General features: G+C 41.7%; 1 protein-coding gene across 4 annotated transcripts in view; it reads right to left on the bottom strand.

Annotated features, from left to right (window-relative positions):
• Positions 1-19236, bottom strand: part of Golga3 (golgin A3) — a 47112-nt gene that overhangs the window by 19131 nt on the left and 8745 nt on the right. For all 4 annotated transcript variants that reach the window (XM_059249732.1, XM_059249734.1, XM_059249735.1 and 1 more), the window contains 8 exons: positions 15878-15990; positions 13810-14456; positions 13117-13228; positions 10477-10783; positions 6510-6712; positions 5589-5726; positions 1703-1864; positions 971-1339 (listed from right to left, as the gene is read on the bottom strand). In XM_059249732.1, the coding sequence (XP_059105715.1) occupies positions 971-1339; positions 1703-1864; positions 5589-5726; positions 6510-6712; positions 10477-10783; positions 13117-13228; positions 13810-14456; positions 15878-15990 (2051 nt within the window). The remainder of the gene's footprint in view (positions 1-970; positions 1340-1702; positions 1865-5588; positions 5727-6509; positions 6713-10476; positions 10784-13116; positions 13229-13809; positions 14457-15877; positions 15991-19236) is intronic.

Genomic DNA, 19236 nt, shown 5'->3' with positions numbered 1-19236 from the left:
AGGCTGTCAATACACCCCCACCTCTCAAGTCAGGAAATAGACTTCAGAGCTCCAGCCAACATGCAGAAGAACCTCACTCCACTATGCTGTTCCATCCAATACAGTAAAATTTCAACATGATAAATACTGTCCAGTGTCAGTTGAGATCCCTCTTACAACTCTCTTTAAATTAATGTCTCCAGGGCTGGAGAGATGGCTCAGAGGTTAAGAGCACTGGCTGTTCTTCGAGAGGTCCTGAGTTCAATTCCCAGCAACCACATGGTGGCTCACAACCATCTATAATGTGATCTGGTGCCCTCTTCTGGCATGCAGGCATGCATGCAGAAAGAACACTGTATACATAAATAAATAAATAAATCTTTAAAAAAAAATTAACGTCTCCAAGAGAAACAGACCATGATCCCTGATCCTTTGTCCTTACAGAGCGGAATATTCAGGCATAATCATTCGTACTTTAGTTCCACTTCCTGAGCATCTTTCTTTACTATGTATTTTTTTTATAGATTTGTCAATTTCTAGCAGTATCATACTGTTAGCACACTGCTGCTCCCCATATATGGCTACCTCACTGGGCTGTGCTTTACATACCAGGACACTGGTGTTAACAGGAGGAACCTACTATGAGCTATCTGTCCCACCCTTAACATATCACATCATGACTAGCTTGCCACATGTAGGAAGAGGAAGCAAAACCAAGTGTACAGCAGCTTCTCCTCCAGCTGAAAGCATAACATCAGCAGCAAAAACTGGTGCTTTCTTGGCAGATTAACATTTAAAAGCTCCACACAAAACTTGTTCTCCCAGTATCTGGTTCCTCCACATCCAGAGGCCAATGGGGGAAAGGTTACAACAAGAACTACTGGTTTCCTGCTTGAGAACACTCTTCCATTGATCACTCACGTTTGTAACAGAACACATCCCAGAAAAGAGTCAATCTATGGTCCTTCAAAAACAGCTAAGACAGTGTTACCTGGTTGGACCTGACAGCCAATTCTTGTCTCAGTTGTTCCAACAGTCCTGATGTCTCCTCAGTATCTTCTTCCAAACGCTGTGCTCCTCTGTCAAGTTCCTCCTTGTCATTCCTGGCCGAGTGTAGAGCCACTTCCAAAACAATCTTCTCATTCTGCAGGAAGTGAATTGTGTCCTCCCTGGAGTCAGCCTCTCTCTGCAGCTCCTCCAGCTTTGCTTGTAGCTCATCATAACGTGTATGCAGGTCATCAAGAGACTGCCCCTTGGACTGTAGAGCCTCCTGTGTGGAGGTGAGCTGCTTTATCACATCTAGGTGCTCCTGCTGAAGTGCTGCAAGCTGCTGGTCTCGCTGGAACAATGTCAACTTCACCTGAAAACAAATGATAAACTTAACATGCCACCTTCCACCTGGTATAAGAATTTATACATTTTTGATGTTCAGGATTTAAATACTTTTGATGGATTCATTGAAGGGTCTTTTTTATGTAAAATTTTAGAGTAGAAGAACATGAATAGAAGCAAACCTGGTCAGGCTGGCAACAGAACAGTCTGATAGTACCCTTCAAATATATTCAACAGACATCTCAAAACAAACCTGAACTACTAATATAGCCTAATGCCAGAGATCCCACATAGGCCACACATGAATGGCACTGAGACATGTATGTCAGGCAAAGCCCACATCCAAATAAATCTCTGTGAGCCTAGGGTCTAGGAAGCAGCAGTTACTTGCCTGTTCCAATTGTTGTTCCAGGGATGCTGCTGCATCTGCCACTTTTTGTAACTGCTCCCGTTCACCTTCAAATTCTTCCAGCCTCCTTTGGAGGTCCTCCTCCACCATTGTCTTTGCCTCCTGAATCTGTATAAATGCTGCCTCCTGATCCAACATGTCAGCCTGAATAAAAAAATATTGCTTCTTTTAAAGTTTATTTTGTGTATATGAGTGTCTTGACTGCATGTATGTATGGGTACCACCTGTATCCTTAGTGCCTGTGAGGCCAGAAGAGGGCATTGGATCTCCTGGAACTGGAGTTAAGATGGGTGTGAACCACAGGGTGCTGGAAATTTAACCTGGATCCTTTGAAAGAACAGCAAGTGCTCTTAACCACTGAGCCCTCTCTCTAGCCCTAGAAACAGTATTTCTTAAAAAGCAGAAAAATTTGATCATCAATAACAAACTTCAAGTCTCATCCTTTACAGAGAAACACACACACACACACACAGACACACACTTGCTATGCAAGAAGTTCCTATTTATATCTCCATCCTGTCTATGAACTACAATATGACAGGCCCAGAATCAGTGGCTGGTACCTATTCACTCACCACAAGGTAGAGGCAGCTACTCAGGACTCTTATCCTAGCTGACTGAGACCCGTATCAAGAGAGGACCAGTCAAACAACCCTCCTAGTTACTTAAGAACCTGAAGCAGAAGGATGATTGCTTAAGACAAAGTTTAAGACCAGGTAGGCAAAAGAAAAATAATCGAATTGAGCTGGAGATATAGTTTAGCTAGGAAAAATGTTTGCTCAGCATGCATGAAGGCCTGGGAAGTACTGTACAAAACCACATGTGGTGATACACACCTGTAATCCCAGAACTCAGGAGGCAGAGGCAGAGAGGCAGAGAGGCAGAGGCAAGCAGATCTATGTTTTACACCAGCCATGACTACATAGTGAAACCCTGTCTCAAAAAAGAAGTATAGCCGGGTGATGGTGGCGCACGCCTTTAATCCCAGCACTCGGGAGGCAGAGCCAGGCGGATCTCTGTGAGTTCGAGGCCAGCCTGGGCTACCAAGTGAGTTCCAGGAAAGGTGCAAAGCTACACAGAGAAACCCTGTCTCGAAAAACAAAAACAAAAACAAAAAAAAAAAAAAAAAAGAAGTATAGTTTTAGTTGTTATTGTTCAAGGTCTTCCTTGCTATACAGTAAGATCAAGGCCAGCATTAGCTACATGAGACCCTATTTCAGTCACTTAATCACTCAATTTCTTTTTAAAAAAGAGATCAAGTATGGAATGGGTCTTCTCCCTGACCATTTGTCATGAGAGGACAGACCACAAACATATTGCTCTTTTCAAGTGTGGAACATTAAATAACCTCTTTGATAAGACTTCTATTTGGAACTACTTAGTAAAACAAAAACAAGAGGGACCATGGGATCAAATATGGCATTTCTTTTTGTTGTTTTTTTTCAAGACAGAATTTCTCTGTGTAGCCTGGAACTAACTCTGTAGACCAGGCTGGCTTCAAACTCAAGAGATAGGTGCCTCAGCCACCCAAGTGCTGGGATTAAAGGTGTGCACAACCACCACCTAAACATGGCATTTCTTAATAATTTGACTATATTAGGTAAAACCTGACATTGTGGTAGTTTCTTTTTTTAAGACACAGGCCTTTTAATTATATTGTATATATGGGGGAAAGATACATACACACATGTGGAGGTCAAAGGAAAACTTGTGGGAGTCAGTTCTCTCCTACATATTGGTCACAGGGACTGAACTCAAGTCATCAGGCTTGGTGGCAAGTGTCATTGGTTCTTTACATTACTAGTTACTCATTATGGCTTTCAACATGGTTCTCTTCCATTATCTGCGCCAAATGGCTGTGTGCTCCACATGGAAAAAAGAACAGGTAGAAAGCTGAAAAGATGAGAAATCAGACAAGCCATCAGAAAGCTGAATTCTTGTGTAACTATCTATGAAAAGTCAGGATCAAAACTGACCCAGGAACGCAATTCACAACCATTAGTGACTGGATTTTCTTTTTAATAAAAATTTATTTTTTTATATTTAGTGTGTGTGCACATGCATGTGTTCAAATGCACTTGAGAGCATAGGCACAGACCATGGTGCCATTATGGAGATCAGAAGATAAGTTGCAAGAGTCAGTTTTTTCTTTTACCATGTAGATTGCAGGGATCTAACTTAAGTCAACAGGCTTGGCAGCAAGCAACTTTTACCCATTCTGCCAGTCCTTGACTAGATGCTTTATGTTTTTTTCTTTTTTGCTTTTTGTAACAAGAATAAAAATGGGTATTGTGGCTGGGCGGTGGCAGTGGTGGCACATGCCTTTAATCCCAGCACTTGGGAGGCAGAGCCAGATGGATCTCTGCGAATTCGAGGCCAGCCTAGTCTACAGAGCGAGATCCAGGACAGGCACTAAAACTACACAGAGAAACCTTGTCTCAAAAAAAAAAAAAAAGGGGGGGGGGCTGGAGAGATGGCTCAGTGGGTAAGAGCACCAACTGCTCTTCCAGAGGTCCTGAGTTCAATTCCCAGCAACCACATGGTGGCTCACAACCACTTGTAATAAAATCTGGTGCCCTCTTCTGGCCTGCAGGGACACATGCAGGCAGAATACTGTATACATAATAAATAAATAAATCTTTAAAAAAAAAAAAAAAAAAGGATATTGTGGGACATGTATATACTCATAATCCATAGGAGAAAGAGGCAGGAGGTTAAGAGTTTAAGGTTATCTTAGTTATAGAGAGTCTGAATCCAGCCTGGCTACATAGGCCTGTCTACATAGGTTAAGGAATCATCTAGAGCAGCAGTTCTCAACCTATGTGTCAAGACCCCATTTACATTACGATTCATAACAGTAGCAATCGGAAAGTTATGAAGGATCAATGAAATAATTTTATGGTTGGGAGTCACCATGACATGAGGAACTGTACTAAAGGGTTGCATTGAGAACCACTGATCTAGGGTGTTACGGAGAATGGGATTTGGATCCAAATCAAATATACTACATTTCCCATCATCATCTAGAGATGGTCTGTAGAGACAGCAGACCGTAATGAAAATGCCTTTGGGAGAGCAGTGGACACTGGAGGACTGAAAACAGGTTGAGTGCTTACAAACAAATGAAAACCACTATTATCACTAGGCCTGGAAATACCGTCTGATATACAAATACACTTAATCCCCCTTTCCCCATCCACTCTGTGGCTAGCTCTGTCCCCAAATGGCAACAATGCACTGGTAGGAATTCAGGTCCAAAGGAGGGTTTAAAGAGGAACTACAAGGTCCCAAGACACTCAGGCCAGACAAGAGGTGGAATTCCAAAATGCTGAACAGCTATCACTGCACATTGCTCAAAGGGATTGGGTGCGTGCGTGCGCGCATGTCATATACTTTTGTGGTACATGTACAGAAACATGTGGGAACACACATTCATGCATGTATACATGGCCCAAAGAAGACACTGGGTGTCTGTCTCTTTTTCTCTCCATCATACTACCTTGAAGCAATGTCTCTCACTGAAGTAGTAGTTTGCCATTTTGTCTAGGCTAGCTAGCCAGCAAGCTCACAGGATCCTCGTCTCAACCTCCCACAAATGCTAGGGTTACAGGCACATACAGCCATGTCTGACTTTCGTGTAACTCATGGCCTCATTCTTGCACAGCAAGTGCTCTTACCTACTAGGCCATCTCTGTAGCCCAAAAAGAATTTTTTGAAATATTACATAATGTAGAAAAGTATACATATTCACAAGATACATTTATGTTCACTAATAGGTATTTTGATTATATCTGTGTATGTTTTACACTTGCTAGCAAGACCCAAAGTCAGATAAAAATTATCACTCCACCATCACCACAGTTCTCACCTCAATGCTCTGGAGCTGAACAGCTATTCGCTCTTTTTCCTTGATGGATCTGTGCTGAGTTTCTGTCAGCTGATGGGACAGGGACACATTCTCAAGCTTCAGGTGCTCCAAAAGGCCTGCTTGGGTCATCTGTCCAACCTTCAAAGAAAAATCCAGGAGGTAAAAAGGAACTTAAAATTGTGTAGAGCAGCCTATCCTTCGTCACTAAGATGTTCTCTGTTAACAATGGCTACTGGCTGACTTTCTAAATGTCCCCTAATGCAGGGAAAGTTCCTGCCCTTCTCTTCCTCCCCAGGACTTACCACCACAAATCCTCTGCCAGCCTACCTTAACTGGAGCCATGTGGCTCCTGGAAGGGCGGGGCACCAAGAAATCAGCCCTTCACACCCGAGATCATGCAGTTTGGACATGACCTACACTGGAGTTCCCATTTAAGGTATACCTATAAACTAATGACCAAATCCTATTGGATCACCACTTGTTCCAGAGACAATCAAGGCCTAATTTGGCTCACAGTGTCTTCAGGAGAGGAAAGATCAAACTCTGAGAAGGACTACCTGCCAAATTCTCTGTCATACAAGAATACCACAAGAAAGATTCAGAGCACAGAGGACAGGATGGGAAAGCCTCAAGCCCAAGAAAGGTCAAAGGAAGATTTACCCTTTGGTTGAAGGGAAGGCATGAGAGGCTCTTGTAGAGGAGGGGTGTGGCTATGACATAATCAGCAGACGCTAAACGAAAACATATCTATGAAATCTAAAACCATGAACACCCTTTCCCCCATTTTGGTAGCTTTGAATGTGTGATCCTCTTGTCTCAGTCTTTAGAGATTTGGATGCCATCACACTCAGTTTAGAAACATCTTTGCAATGCAGGGGAAAGCACATACCATATACCTGAAAGGAGTTTCCTGCACTATACCTGGATGTGGGCCACCTCTCCCTGCAGCCTGACCCTGGCCTCCTGGGCCAACGCAAGCTGCTCTTGGTACCACTGCCGGGCATGCTGCAGAGATGTGATTTCAGTCTGTGATGCTTGTAGCTTGCTGGTCAGTGTTGTGCGTTCCAGCTGTACTTGGTGGAGCTGACTCTGTAGGGTTGCCATCTGCTGCCGAAGGTCATGCACTGAAAGTAAGCAAGCACAGCCAACTCAGACTAACCAGCACTAACAAAAGCCACAGCTGAGTGGTCATGTGACCTGAAGCTGAAGTCTACAGAGAGAAGCCTGCAGTTGCTGTTGGTTATGCATAGTGGCCATGTCCTATAGAGTCACCACAAAAACAGACAGATAGGGGGTTCCTTTGTGTCCCTAGACACAACAGTTCTATTAGATGATGACTATATCTGTTCATTTACCTGTGATTCTGTTTAAACACACCTTATTTAATATCTCCTGAATTATTTCTCTATTATCCACTAATTATTCACCCATCTGTCTTTTTTTAAATCTTATTTTATATTTATCATATATATATATATATATATATATATATATAAAATAATTATCTTAATTATTATGAATGACTATAAAGCTCATGGCCAGCAGCTCTATGTAAGTCAGCTACCATGTCTTAGCAAAGTTTCTGTAATAAACTGTCTTCTCCACAAAATAGCTCAGAGCCTCCTCACATACAGAATATCAGCATTTGGAGCCATTTTAAACAGCAAAACTAACCTCCAAGAAGGCCCAAAATTGGACATGTGACATTAAACAGATAAAAAAAGGACAGTTGTTAACAATCTGAGCTGAGGGTAAGACTGAGGGTAAACGAGATCTGAGTATCACCCTCTTCTACAGAGTTGGAAGAACACACATCAAGTAACACAAATCTTAATTAACCTGGCCATGTCTGTGAAGAATCATGAGAATCTTATGAGTAAACCTGGAATTATAAATTAGAAATTCGTTATAGAATCTACAATGACCAAAAACCAACTATGTATCCCAGAAACTGCCATGTCGCCGTGGTTCTCATCTTTGAATACCCAATGACATCAATTTGCCATAAAGAAACAACACTGGCATCATATGGTTGATTCTGCACTAGTACCTACTGGTCTGCCACATGGTCAACTCAGCATGAGCAGGGTAGGAGGAAAGTAAGACGGGCAGGCAGGATATCAGTCGCCAGCAACACAAATAAATTACAGTACAAACAAAACCAGACATTAAAAAATTTAAATTATATCCTGAATTTAGGAAACTACTTGTCTTTCATTTCTTTATTTTTATATGGTTGCAGGGACTTGCTAAGTCGTCTGGGATGGCCAGAGCTTTTGATTTCTTTGATTAGCCTTCAAAGTAGCTGGAATAAAGTTACGAAATTATGTGACACTAAACCTGGTTTAAATATTTTATATGAGAGAGAGAGAGAGGTAGGTGACCAGTTTGCTGGATAGTTCTATGTCAACTGGATACAAGCTAAAGTCATTTAAGAGGAACCTCAATTAAGAAAATACCTCTTCCTCGTGGTGATGGCACACGCCTTTAATTCCAGCAATCAGGAGGCAGAGGCAGGCGGATCTCTGTGAGTTCGAGGCCAGCCTGGCCTACAGAGTGAGTTCCAGGAAAGGCTCCAAAGCTACACAGAGAAACTCTGTCTCAAAAACAGAAAAAAAGAAAAAGAAGAAAATAAAATACCTCCATAAGATCAGGTTATAGGTAAGCCTGTAGGGCATTTTCTTAATTAGTGATTGATGTGGGAGGGCTTAGCCCATCAGGGTAGTGCTACTCCTGTGTTGGTGGTCCTGGGTTCTATAAGAAACCGGACTGAGCAAACCATGGGGGCAAGCCAGTAAGCAGCACTCCTCCAAGGCCTCTGTATCCTGCCTCCAGGTTCTTGCCCTGTCTGAGTTCCTGTCCTGGCTTCCTTCAATGATAAACAGTGATGGGGAACCATAAGCCAAATAAACCGTTTCCTCCCCAAGTCATGGTGGCTCATCACAGCAATAGTAACCCTAACTAGGATATTGTGGTTCAAGCTTTTTAGCTTACCACGTGGGAGATGGAAGGCAAAAAGATACACTGTTCAAGGCCATCCTCAGTTACCAAGCAAGTCCAAGGCCAGCCTAAGCTACATGAGACCCTGTCTCAAAAAGAAATAAAGAGTAAGATTGTTTAAGAGAGTTTGTGATCCTTTATATGCAGTGCTTCAGTTTCAAAGTAATGAGAACTCAAAAAGGCAACAGTGTCCCACATCCAAATCATACACAGAAATCAGCTACAGATCAGTATAGGAACTTCCGTACTAGGCACAGTAAGCAACTCATCACAAGTCCATTCTGCTAGCTCTTGTATAATATTAGAGGGACCAGCCTTAATATTATACATCCCAGGGGCTCAGGAGAGAGAACCACAAATGGCGAGGACTATTTTCAGGAAAAAGAATCTCAGCACACAGAGCTCTTAGTCCAGTCATTTATTCTTCCAAATCTTCTTCTTCCTCCCGTACCCTGGGAGTCCCAGTATATATACACTTACAAGCAGTAATCCCTTGACAGTGCAAAACCAGGGTTCCAGGGTCAAACGGAGGGGTAATAAGAATCACATAGAGAAGTTAATTATCATTTGCAATCCCAAAGGGAAGTGACCAATGGGGAAATGAATTGACTAAAGGCTAAATTCAGGTAATATCTAAGAAGAGGGATCTTATGTGCTCAACTATAATCTTAAATGTGATTGGTAGAAAATGTTAAGAATCTCTAAGGTGCTAGGTCAATGGGAGAAAATAAAACTTCCTTCTTTTTTCCTGTGGCTCCTATCTGTCCAAGCTATCTGCCGTTTTTCTGCAGGGTAGGAAAAAGTGTGCTCGGTAACTAGGCAACTTGTGTACAGCTAGATGCCTCTGGTGATAGTTAAAGAGAGCTCTGGAACTGGAGGTAAGATTTGGGAAAGGAGGAAGTTAAGCATAATTGGCACATCTGCCAGGCCTTCTCAAACAGGTAGTCTGGACGCTTAAGAGAGTACAGAGGTGTCTGATAAGGTACTTTCCTCTGTCTGGGGATGGACCTGGCTGGATACTGCCAATGACGGTAATTACAGGGAGGCTTGAACTGCGGTTCTTGCTGTGCATAGCTGGTAGCTCAGGTTATCTAAATATTCCTTTAGTAGAGGGGAAATGGTGCCCAATAAATGATGGAAAAGCTACAATAGCACACAAGTAACTCATAGCAGAAAACGGCTGATAATCAAAAGCCAAATATCACCAAGGCTCCTTGAGCCTCAGTTTGACCTTCTGGGATAGCAGCTTATCATTGTTCTCCTTAGGTCATATAGCCTCAAAGCCCCAGCTGAAACACAAAGACTGCAGACATGATCCTCCACTGCACTGGACAAGAGCCTCACCTAAGAAGTCTGTGTTTTTTGTGTCCTGAGGTTTCAATCTCCTGACCCCACTTCTCCCTTTCTTTGCAACTCCTGTTCAAATAATATTCTCTTAGTGTCTGTTGGTATCAAGGTTTGACTTAGGTGAAGACAGAAAGCAGGGTATCTCTATGAATGACCTCTAGGTAAGCCCTGAAAGTTACAGACCAACACACTGAACAAGGGGTCACTAATCAATAACATAGGCATCACTCTTAAATATTTAAGATACATTTTAAATTAGTAGGAATAAATGTAGAATAAACATACAGCTCAACTACCCCCAAAACACTGGATTTAGGGGGGAAAAAGAGTAGAAAGGATTACTTCTAGTGGTCCAAAGTCAATTTCTGAGATTAGATTACCTACTTTATGCAAAAGCATAGACTCTTAAGAGTTCAGCCAAAATTCTATTTACTTTAGCAATGTAGAGACTCTCTGTATTAAATGTTAAGCTAACATGAACCTGAAGATTCATGACACCAGTTACGAGATCCAGACATCACATTTGGGTTGCAGACCTTACCTGTGTTGTCCTTGCTGAGGATGTTTCTCTGCATGTCCTCTACTTTGGCCATCAGTCTCTGATACTGCTCCTCGGCCACTTGCAGGTCATTGTTCGAGGATGCCAGGCTAGCATTTTTAGCTTCTAGCATGTTCTGCAGGTCAGTCATGGCCCGCTCTAGATCCCAGCATGATTGCTTCAAAGTGTCCACTTCAGAACTAAGGGAGTCCTGCTTCTGCTGGCTGCTGTGGCTGTGTTCCACCTGTGCCTGCAGCCTTGTGCTCAGGGCAGCAAGCTGGGCCTGTAGCTCAGCTTTCTCTTGAAGTGCCTGAAAATACCCCCAAATGACCATAATGGCATTCAGAAAAATAAGTCGCTCTATCCACTATTTTTACAAGACTGCTGAAACTTATTACATTTACAATTAGTGGGACAGAGGAAAATGAGTTTTACTTAAAGCACTCTATCCCAAAACCAGTCACTTAAACATGACAGTTAGCTGTCCCCCATATCAAACAAATTGGCGGATCCCTAAGAGATAAAAGCAGTCAGATTCTGATTAATGAGGAAAATGGGCTCAAAACATCTCCAAAAAAATACTGCTACTGTAGAAATTCAAGGGGTAAGCCATAACACAGATACAAGAATGGCACTGAGTAGTTCAACAACAATGCCACAGGACAGAGCATAGAGAGCAAACAGGCCCCAGGAGCTGCAAAGAACAGTGATGAGACAAGTGAGGGCTGGGAGTGTTACTCAGTGGTAGAGTGCCTGGTTAGCATGCAACAGGACCAGAATTCAGTTCCTAGCACCACAAAAGGGGGTTTGATAAATAAAAAATTAAAAAGACAAATGAAAGACAAAGACCCAGCTATCAACACATTCTACTCATCCCAAGCCTATCTAAGAATATGTAAGGGAACTCAACACACTCAAGAAAATTGTGAAGATAACATTTTCAGCAAACAGAACAAAAACTCCAAAGGAACTGAAATAAATCAATAAAATTCAACAAGATTTTATTTATTTGCAGTATTAGGGATTGACCCCAGGGACTTATGTATGCTAGGCAAATGCTCTAACGCTGACCTATACTCCAGGTCAAGAGGACTTTAGAGCCAGTATAACTGGCATCCACATAAAATTGCTAGAGATCCATGTAGCTTGAGTTTCACAGGACCCACTTCACAAAAACATTAGAAAATAAAGCAAGTAAAGAAGCAAGGGAAGGTGCTTAGACCAACCTAAGGGCTGAGTACACAGAGGACACATAAATGTAGGTGATCAAACAGTGACATTCCGAGTTAGAAGAGAAAACTGTGTACAACCAAAAATTACTCTTAAAACCTCTGATATCACCATGGAAGACTGTTTTATATATAACTAAACTAACTGGCTTCTGCCTAAGGAATTTTTAGCATGACACATGTACTTAGCAAGGCAATTTCATCTCACCACACATGGCTTCTCACACTGTAGTATGTGTTCACAGCCTCAGGTCAGGCCTTCGCTGTCTCAGTGTGTGTGTATGTTCTCTCTCACAAAACATAAAGCTGAACTCCCCTCAACAGACTCAGTCTAAACTGTTGGCAGAAAGATAAAAATCTAGTTCTCTGCTATTAAGAAACAAACAAGCAAACATATAAAACAAGCCAGGCATGGTGGCAAAGGCCCGTAATCCAAATCATTGAGAAGTACAGGAATGAAGATAAAGAGCTCAAGGTTATCCTTAGCTCCATAGCAAGTTCAAAGCCAGCCTGGGCCACATGAGAATTGGCTCTAAACAAACAAACAAAGTTTTGTATAAAACAGTAAAACCTGAAAATTAAGGAATGGAAAATCATTTTTTTAAAAAATTAATTTTATGTATGTGTATGTGTGTATACACATGGGAGAACCCACAAAGGACAGAAGAGGGTATGCTAGATCCCCGAGAGCTGAAGTTATAGGCAGCAGTGAGTCACCTGTAATGGATGCTATGAAACAACATTGGGTCCTCTGGAAGAACAGTAAGTACTCTTAACCACTGATCCATTTCTCCAGATCCCACCCCCCCCCACAATGAAAACAAGATATAGTAAATTAGTATCAGACAAAGCAGACCCTGGACTAGCAAGACAGCTTAGCAGGTAAAGTCACTTGCTTCCAAGCATGATGCCCTTAGTTTGATTCGCTAAACCAATATGGTAGAAAGAACAAACCAACTCGTGCAAGTTGTCTATTCTCCACATACATGCCACAGTATGTGCACATCTACCCTTACCGCATACACAAACACAAATAAATAAGTAAATATAATAATCTTTAAGAATTGGAAAAAAAACTATTAAAAAGTAAATGCAGAACTGTAAAAAGTACTAATGGGGTCAAAATGAAACTTTTACTCTATCAGAGAAATGAAAAGCCACCAGGAGAAATTAACTATTACAGAGTCTCAGGTATATTTAGGACATGCTCTTGGCAAATTCTGATGAAGACAAAGGGAAAGAGTGAATCATAAATAAACTAACACAACTTTGTATGAGACCAACACACCCTGCAGACAAAATGAGTAACATGGACAACTTGGCTGATGAATTACACTTAAGGGTATCTATAAAATTATGCACAGCAATCTTTTCAAAGATTTGGCTCATTAAGCAACAGTCAAACACTCCTTACCTGACTGGCTTCTAATGACAAAGCCTCCAGTTGTCCTTCAAGTCTCATTTTTTCTTTAAGAACCTGCAACATTTCATCCTGTGTTTCAGCAAGAGAGCTCTCCATGGACACACTAGGGGTCAGAAGTATAAAGTCAGAAGATGAGAACAGGATAGCTGTTAATTCTTTATCCTTCTTTATATTGTCCAATTTCTACACATCCCTTCTGTTCCTCCTGTTTTGTTTTTTGGATCTTTTTATTTTGTTTTTGCTTTTTTTAAAAGATAGAGTCCTTCTATTTTGTAGGAAATACACAGGTCCTCTAAATACACAGGTCCTCATAGGGACCTGAAACTCCCTATGTAGTATAGACTGACCCTGAACTTATGATTCTCCTGCCTCAGCCCCCTAAGTGCTTGGATCATGAGTATGCACCACAAACACCCAATATACAAGTAAAAAGCCTTTAGCAGTGAACTGAATCTTACTTTCATGCTCTGGAAACAGGAGTTTGTAAGCACCTGGGAAGTCTTAAGAGATAGGTCTATGTAAACTGAGAAAATGGATGCTCTTTATAATGGTTTAGATCTAACTCTACTTATAAAGTGGTAGAGCTGTGTGTAGGTGAAAAGCTAATGTGAAGATTGGGCGGCATTAGCAAAAACACATGGCACAACAGCTGTTCAGAGTCCAGAGTCAAGTCCACTGCCTTACCTGCTGCAGATGCTGTCTCTGCGGCTCTGCACCTCCCCGTTGACTTCCTGGTTCTGATCCTGGTGCTGGGCTGCTGCAGCCTGTAGTACATCTTTAATGGAAGGAAACTGGCCCATAGCCTCAGCAGAAATCTCCTGGCCATCAACCATATAAGCTGCTCCTGGTGTGCCCACATTAACCAGGGCACCACAGGCCCCTCTTGCAGAGAAGCTGCTGTGTGAGGAACTGTCACTTTCGTTTCCATCAGCCTCCGACACACTATCCCCAGTCAGTGAGGCACTCTCTACACGGTTATCAGTCTCAGATGATGGGCTAACCTCAGATACAACTGACGTGCTGCTTCCACTCTGTTTCAGGGAACCTCCAACAGCATCAGCAGTGGAACCAAGGCCTCCAGAGTTACTTGAATCTTCAGTTCTATAGTCAGCCAGAGACCGAATCTTGCTTGACTTGGAACTCTTTTTCTCCTTAGAATGTGCCAGCAGCCCTAAGCTGCCTACCTTGGGCCCTCGAGGAACACTGGTACGCAGGAAGGAATACTCTTTTGTCACAGCTACAGTACTGGCTCTTGGCAAGTTTTCTGGATTTAACATGAGCTCAGGATCAAGTGTACTAAAAAGTTTCATTTTTGTTGTAGGTTGACTGGACTGAGAAGCAAACAAAAGTACAAAAATATGATTAAGATTAGCAAGCAGTATTCTAAAACTGTCATCCAGAAAGCATGCACAGATGAACATTCTGTCTAGCAACGGCAGTCTGCCAGGCCCTTAGAATGTTGGGTGCAGCAGATCTTCTGATTCTGCCTCTTACCACTCAGGTTGCATTGAGTGACCAGACTTGACCATCCCTGGGCCTGAAGCACACCTTTTAATAGCCTTCACTTTAAAACATTTTAAAGCGAGTCACAACAAATCTTGCTCATCGAACTTTCTTAGCAAAACTTTCCTGGCTATTGTTCTGGTTAGCTTCTCAGATATAGAAAAAACATTTCTAAAAAGTCCTGTTGAATTAGATCTACTTTAGTTTTGAAATTATTCAAGAGGTAATGAGCATCTTTATTCGTATCTGCTTACATACACCTCAGCAAAGACATACCTTTTCTTGTGGGGTGAGAAGGATGTTGCCACAGGATCTCACAGTCCAGGCTGATCAAGAACTTGTGATCCCCCTGCCTCCATCTTGGTACTAGGATTATAACTGTGCCACAAGACCAAACTATGTGGAACTCTTGCTCCATTTTAAACACTGTTTATTATCATTTTAATTCCCAGCTATTTTTACCATTTTTATTGTTATTGCAAATTATCTTTTCCAAATGGCAGGATAATTACTGATTTTTCCCATTAATAACTAGAATAATAAACAGACAATTCCCTAAAACAAAATTACACCTAGTAATGGTTTTCAGTTGATTTTTCAGTCTTCCAAGGCATCAACCCACAAATAACACCAATTCCTCTGTTTGTTAGTGTTTCTATCTTTTACATCATTATAATAGCTAGAAATTCCAAAATGACTAAGTGATTGATATTTGAGATAAATGAAAAATTCCATCTATGTATGTCAACATAACTTTCTTTAAAAATTCTTCTTATTTTATGTGTATAAGTGTTTTGCCTACATGCCTATCTGTGTACTGTGTGTATGCCTAGTGCCCTTGGAGGCTAGAAGAGGGTGTCGGATGCCTTGGATCTGAAGTTATTGAGGATTGTGAACTGTCATGTGGGTGCTGGGAATCAAACCCAGATCTTCTGGAAGAGCAAGTGCTGTTAACCACTGAGCTATCTCTCCAGCCCCAGCATAACTTTCTGTTATAGGAAAATTTCAATCCTGTCATTCTAGCAAATTAATGTAATCCCAGGGCAGGGACATGGGGAGGATGACAACCATCCCAAACGCTGCAGTTCAGCATGTGAACAATAACTGCTAGGAAAGAACATAAAGGCAAAGGGTGAGAGGTGGAAAAACTGGACAACTCAGATGTGGACTACACAATCCTGAAATAAACAAGGACAGTATTTGTAGAACTCAGACTTGCTCATAACTCATACAGATCCCGGAGACTCACCCTCTCCTGCTGGCGCTTTACTCGGTATTGTATCAGTTGTTCTTCCAGGCGCTTCCGGGCCTGCAGTCGGACCTGCTCCTCCTTTTCCAAGGGCAATGAAGAGGCAGTGGAGCCTGCAAGGGAAGTGACCACTGAGAGGTTGATAGGGAGCAGGCACAGAAAACAGATTGGTTGTTTTAAATTTAATCACCAGTATGTTTTAGCTTGTAAACCACACACAGCCACCTATATCCCATGACAATTTCCAGAGTGAGACAAAACTGAGAACCACAGCCACTTCATACAGATAAGATCTGCCTTATAAGTGATACAGTACCATGATGGGCCTCTTCTCATAGCAAAAAATAAATATCCTTATGAGGTTACATTCTCAGATGTCCTCAATTGCTATAGTAACACCATATAAAAATCAAGAGCATATTTAACTGTATTTACTGAAACACTGTCTATTTAATAAACAAAATGACTGATTAGTTTTGCTGCAGCATGTAGTGCAGAGTGAAGACCTAAAAGGCTCTGCCTTTGAGGGCCAAGGGCAGGCTACACCGACTTCCTGACAAATAAGCTCAAATCCAGAACTCATACTCAAAGACAGTAAGCACAAATGGAAACTTTTAAATCAAAAAATGATGTAAAAATATTTAAAACCCAACCTTTTAGGGGGTGAGTAACCTAAAGTTATCGCAGTTGCAAAACCAAGACAGTCACCCTCACCAGGACTGGGTTTGTGGTTTAATCTTACTAACCGAAGATGTGTCTGAAACATCAGCAGAGGGCTAAGAGGTCAAAAAAGAGGAAAAATGCAATATTTTAACAATCTTTGATATACATCACCCTCTTCAGACATGAATTCTGAAGAAGCAACATTTTTTTTAAAGAGATATTAAAAAAAAAAAAAGTCTGTAAAACATGGAGAGCTACCAAATTCATTAGGAACTCACCACTGTGGTTAGCAATCTGTGCACTGACTTTTCACAGAGCTACTGTAGTTCAAGTGGCTTGGCCACATGCATGACAAATTCAAGGGTTCTGGCCATTGCACAGATGCCACAAATCAGCAAACAGACCTGGGTTTAAATAACATTAAAGCTCCATGACAAGCTGTGTAAGATAGAGCTCTAGGTCTGGATGACAATAAGAACAGATCCATACATTGTTACTAGGTGGGAACTCCCTAGAACTGGGGAGGTAAGATCAAATCTGTAAGCTCATTTTAAAAATGTATAACTTTGTTTGTTTATTTATTGGAGAGGTGGGAATGTGCAAGTTCCTGGAGAGGTAAGATCAAATATATAAGCTCATTTTAAAAATGTGTAATTGTATTTGTTTGTTTATTTATTTGTTTATTTATTGGAGAGGTGGGAACGTGCAAGTTCCTGGGGAGGTAAGATCAAATATGTAAGCTCATTTTAAAAATGTGTAATTTTATTTATTTGTTTATTTATTTATTGGAGAGGTTGGAATGTGCAAGTTCCAGGGCATGCTTGTGAGGACCAGGAACAACTTGCATGAGTCATTTCTCTTTCCATCATGTGGGTCCTGGGAATTGACCTCAAGTCCTCGGGATTGATGGCAAATGCCTTTACCAGTTGTGCCATCTCATCAGACCTTAAATTTATTAATTATTTTTATTCTCTATGTGTATGGGCAAGTATATGTTATGGCATGAGTGAAGAGGCCAGAGGACAACTTTGTAGAGTTGGTCCTCCCCTTCCACCTTTACATGGATTCTGGGGAATCAAACTCAGGTCATCAGGCTTTGCATCTTTTTTTTTTTTTGTTTTTTTTTGTTTTTTTTGTTTTTCTTTAAATTATTTTATTTATTATGTATACAGTGTTCTGCCTGCATGTATCACTACAGGCCAGAAGAGGGCACCAGATCTAATTGCAGGTGGTTGTGAGCCACCATGTGGTTGCTGGGAATTGAACTCAGGACCTCTGGAAGAGCAGTCAGTGCTCTTAACCACTGAGCCATCTCTCCAGCCCAGGCTTTGCATCTTTATTCACTGAGCTATTGCCTACCTACATCTTAAATGCTGGCACATTTTCAGATTGTCACATTCAGATGTCACAGCAGTGACAAAATGCCAGTGAAGAAAAAAGCAAATAACTCCAAACATGACAGTGACAATTTAAAAAAGAATGTACCAATGTCCAACAGATAAAAGGATGCTCAAATCCTCCGGTAATTGAAGTAAAACAATGAATCAACCTCACCATCATGTATTAAAAATAATGAAGCATGGGTATGGTGGTACATGCCTGTGATCTCAAACTCCTTGGAAAGCTGGAGTAGAAGGATTAATTGAGTTTAAGAAGAGGATGCTAAAGGCAGGCAGTGGTGTACAACTTTAATCCCAGAATTTAGGAGGCAGAGGCAGGCAGATCTTTGTGAGTTTGAGGCCAGCCTGGTCTATAACAGGATAGAACAGCCAGGGCTACACAGAGAAACCCTGTTTCAAAAAAAACAAGACAGCTGGGTGGTGGTGGCGCATGCCTTTAATCCCAGCACTCGGGAGGCAGAGCCAGGCGGATCTCTGTGAGTTTGAGGCCAGCCTGGGCTACCAAGTGAGTTCCAGGAAAAGGCACAAAGCTACACAGAGAAACCCTGTCTCGGAAAAAAAAGACAAAACAAAAACAAACAAAGAAACAGAGGCTAACCTAGGAACACAGACCTCATCTGGAAAACTAACAAAAGTGAGTTCATTTCAGTGCTTGGGAGCCAGAGGCAGGTGGATGGATCTCTGTGAGTTTGAGGCCACTCTCATCTTCATAGATACTTCTAGGTCGGTTAGGGCTGCATAGCGAAACTCTCAAAAACAAAACAACACAACGAAAGAACAAAAGTGGACGCAATCCCAGTAGTTAAGAGACTGAGGCTGGAGAATCACAAACTCTAGGCCAAAGACTCTCAGAAAAAAAACAAAAAACAAACAAAACAAAAACTCCAAAAACAAACAAAAAAACATCACCAACAAAAAACAATATCCCACCCCACCCTCCAGAATAACAGTAACACACACATACAAAAAAAAAAGGGCCGGGCGGTGGTGGCACACGCCTTTAATTCCAGCACTCGGGAGGCAGAGCCAGGCAGATCTCTGTGAGTTTGAGGCCAGCCTGGTCTCCAAAGCAAGTTCCAGGAAAGGTGCAAAGCTACACAGAAAAACCCTGTCTTGAAAAACCAAAAAAAAAAAGGAAAAAAGAATGTCTATACATTGCAGTGGGGGGGCAAGTGTCTTCACCAGTTACTGGCAATAGGACTATGTGGGACAACACTAAACACCTGCTTGATCCACAGAGAAGCAAGTTTAATGGCCCAAGGACATATGTACCAAGATTCTAGCTGTAACACTGCC

The sequence above is a fragment of the Peromyscus eremicus genome, chromosome 23 (genome assembly GCF_949786415.1).
Source record: "Peromyscus eremicus chromosome 23, PerEre_H2_v1, whole genome shotgun sequence".
In the NCBI taxonomy this organism is placed as follows: domain Eukaryota; kingdom Metazoa; phylum Chordata; class Mammalia; order Rodentia; family Cricetidae; genus Peromyscus; species Peromyscus eremicus.
The sequence above is the reverse complement of the archived record's forward strand: the minus strand, read 5'-3'. Positions and strand labels throughout refer to the sequence as shown.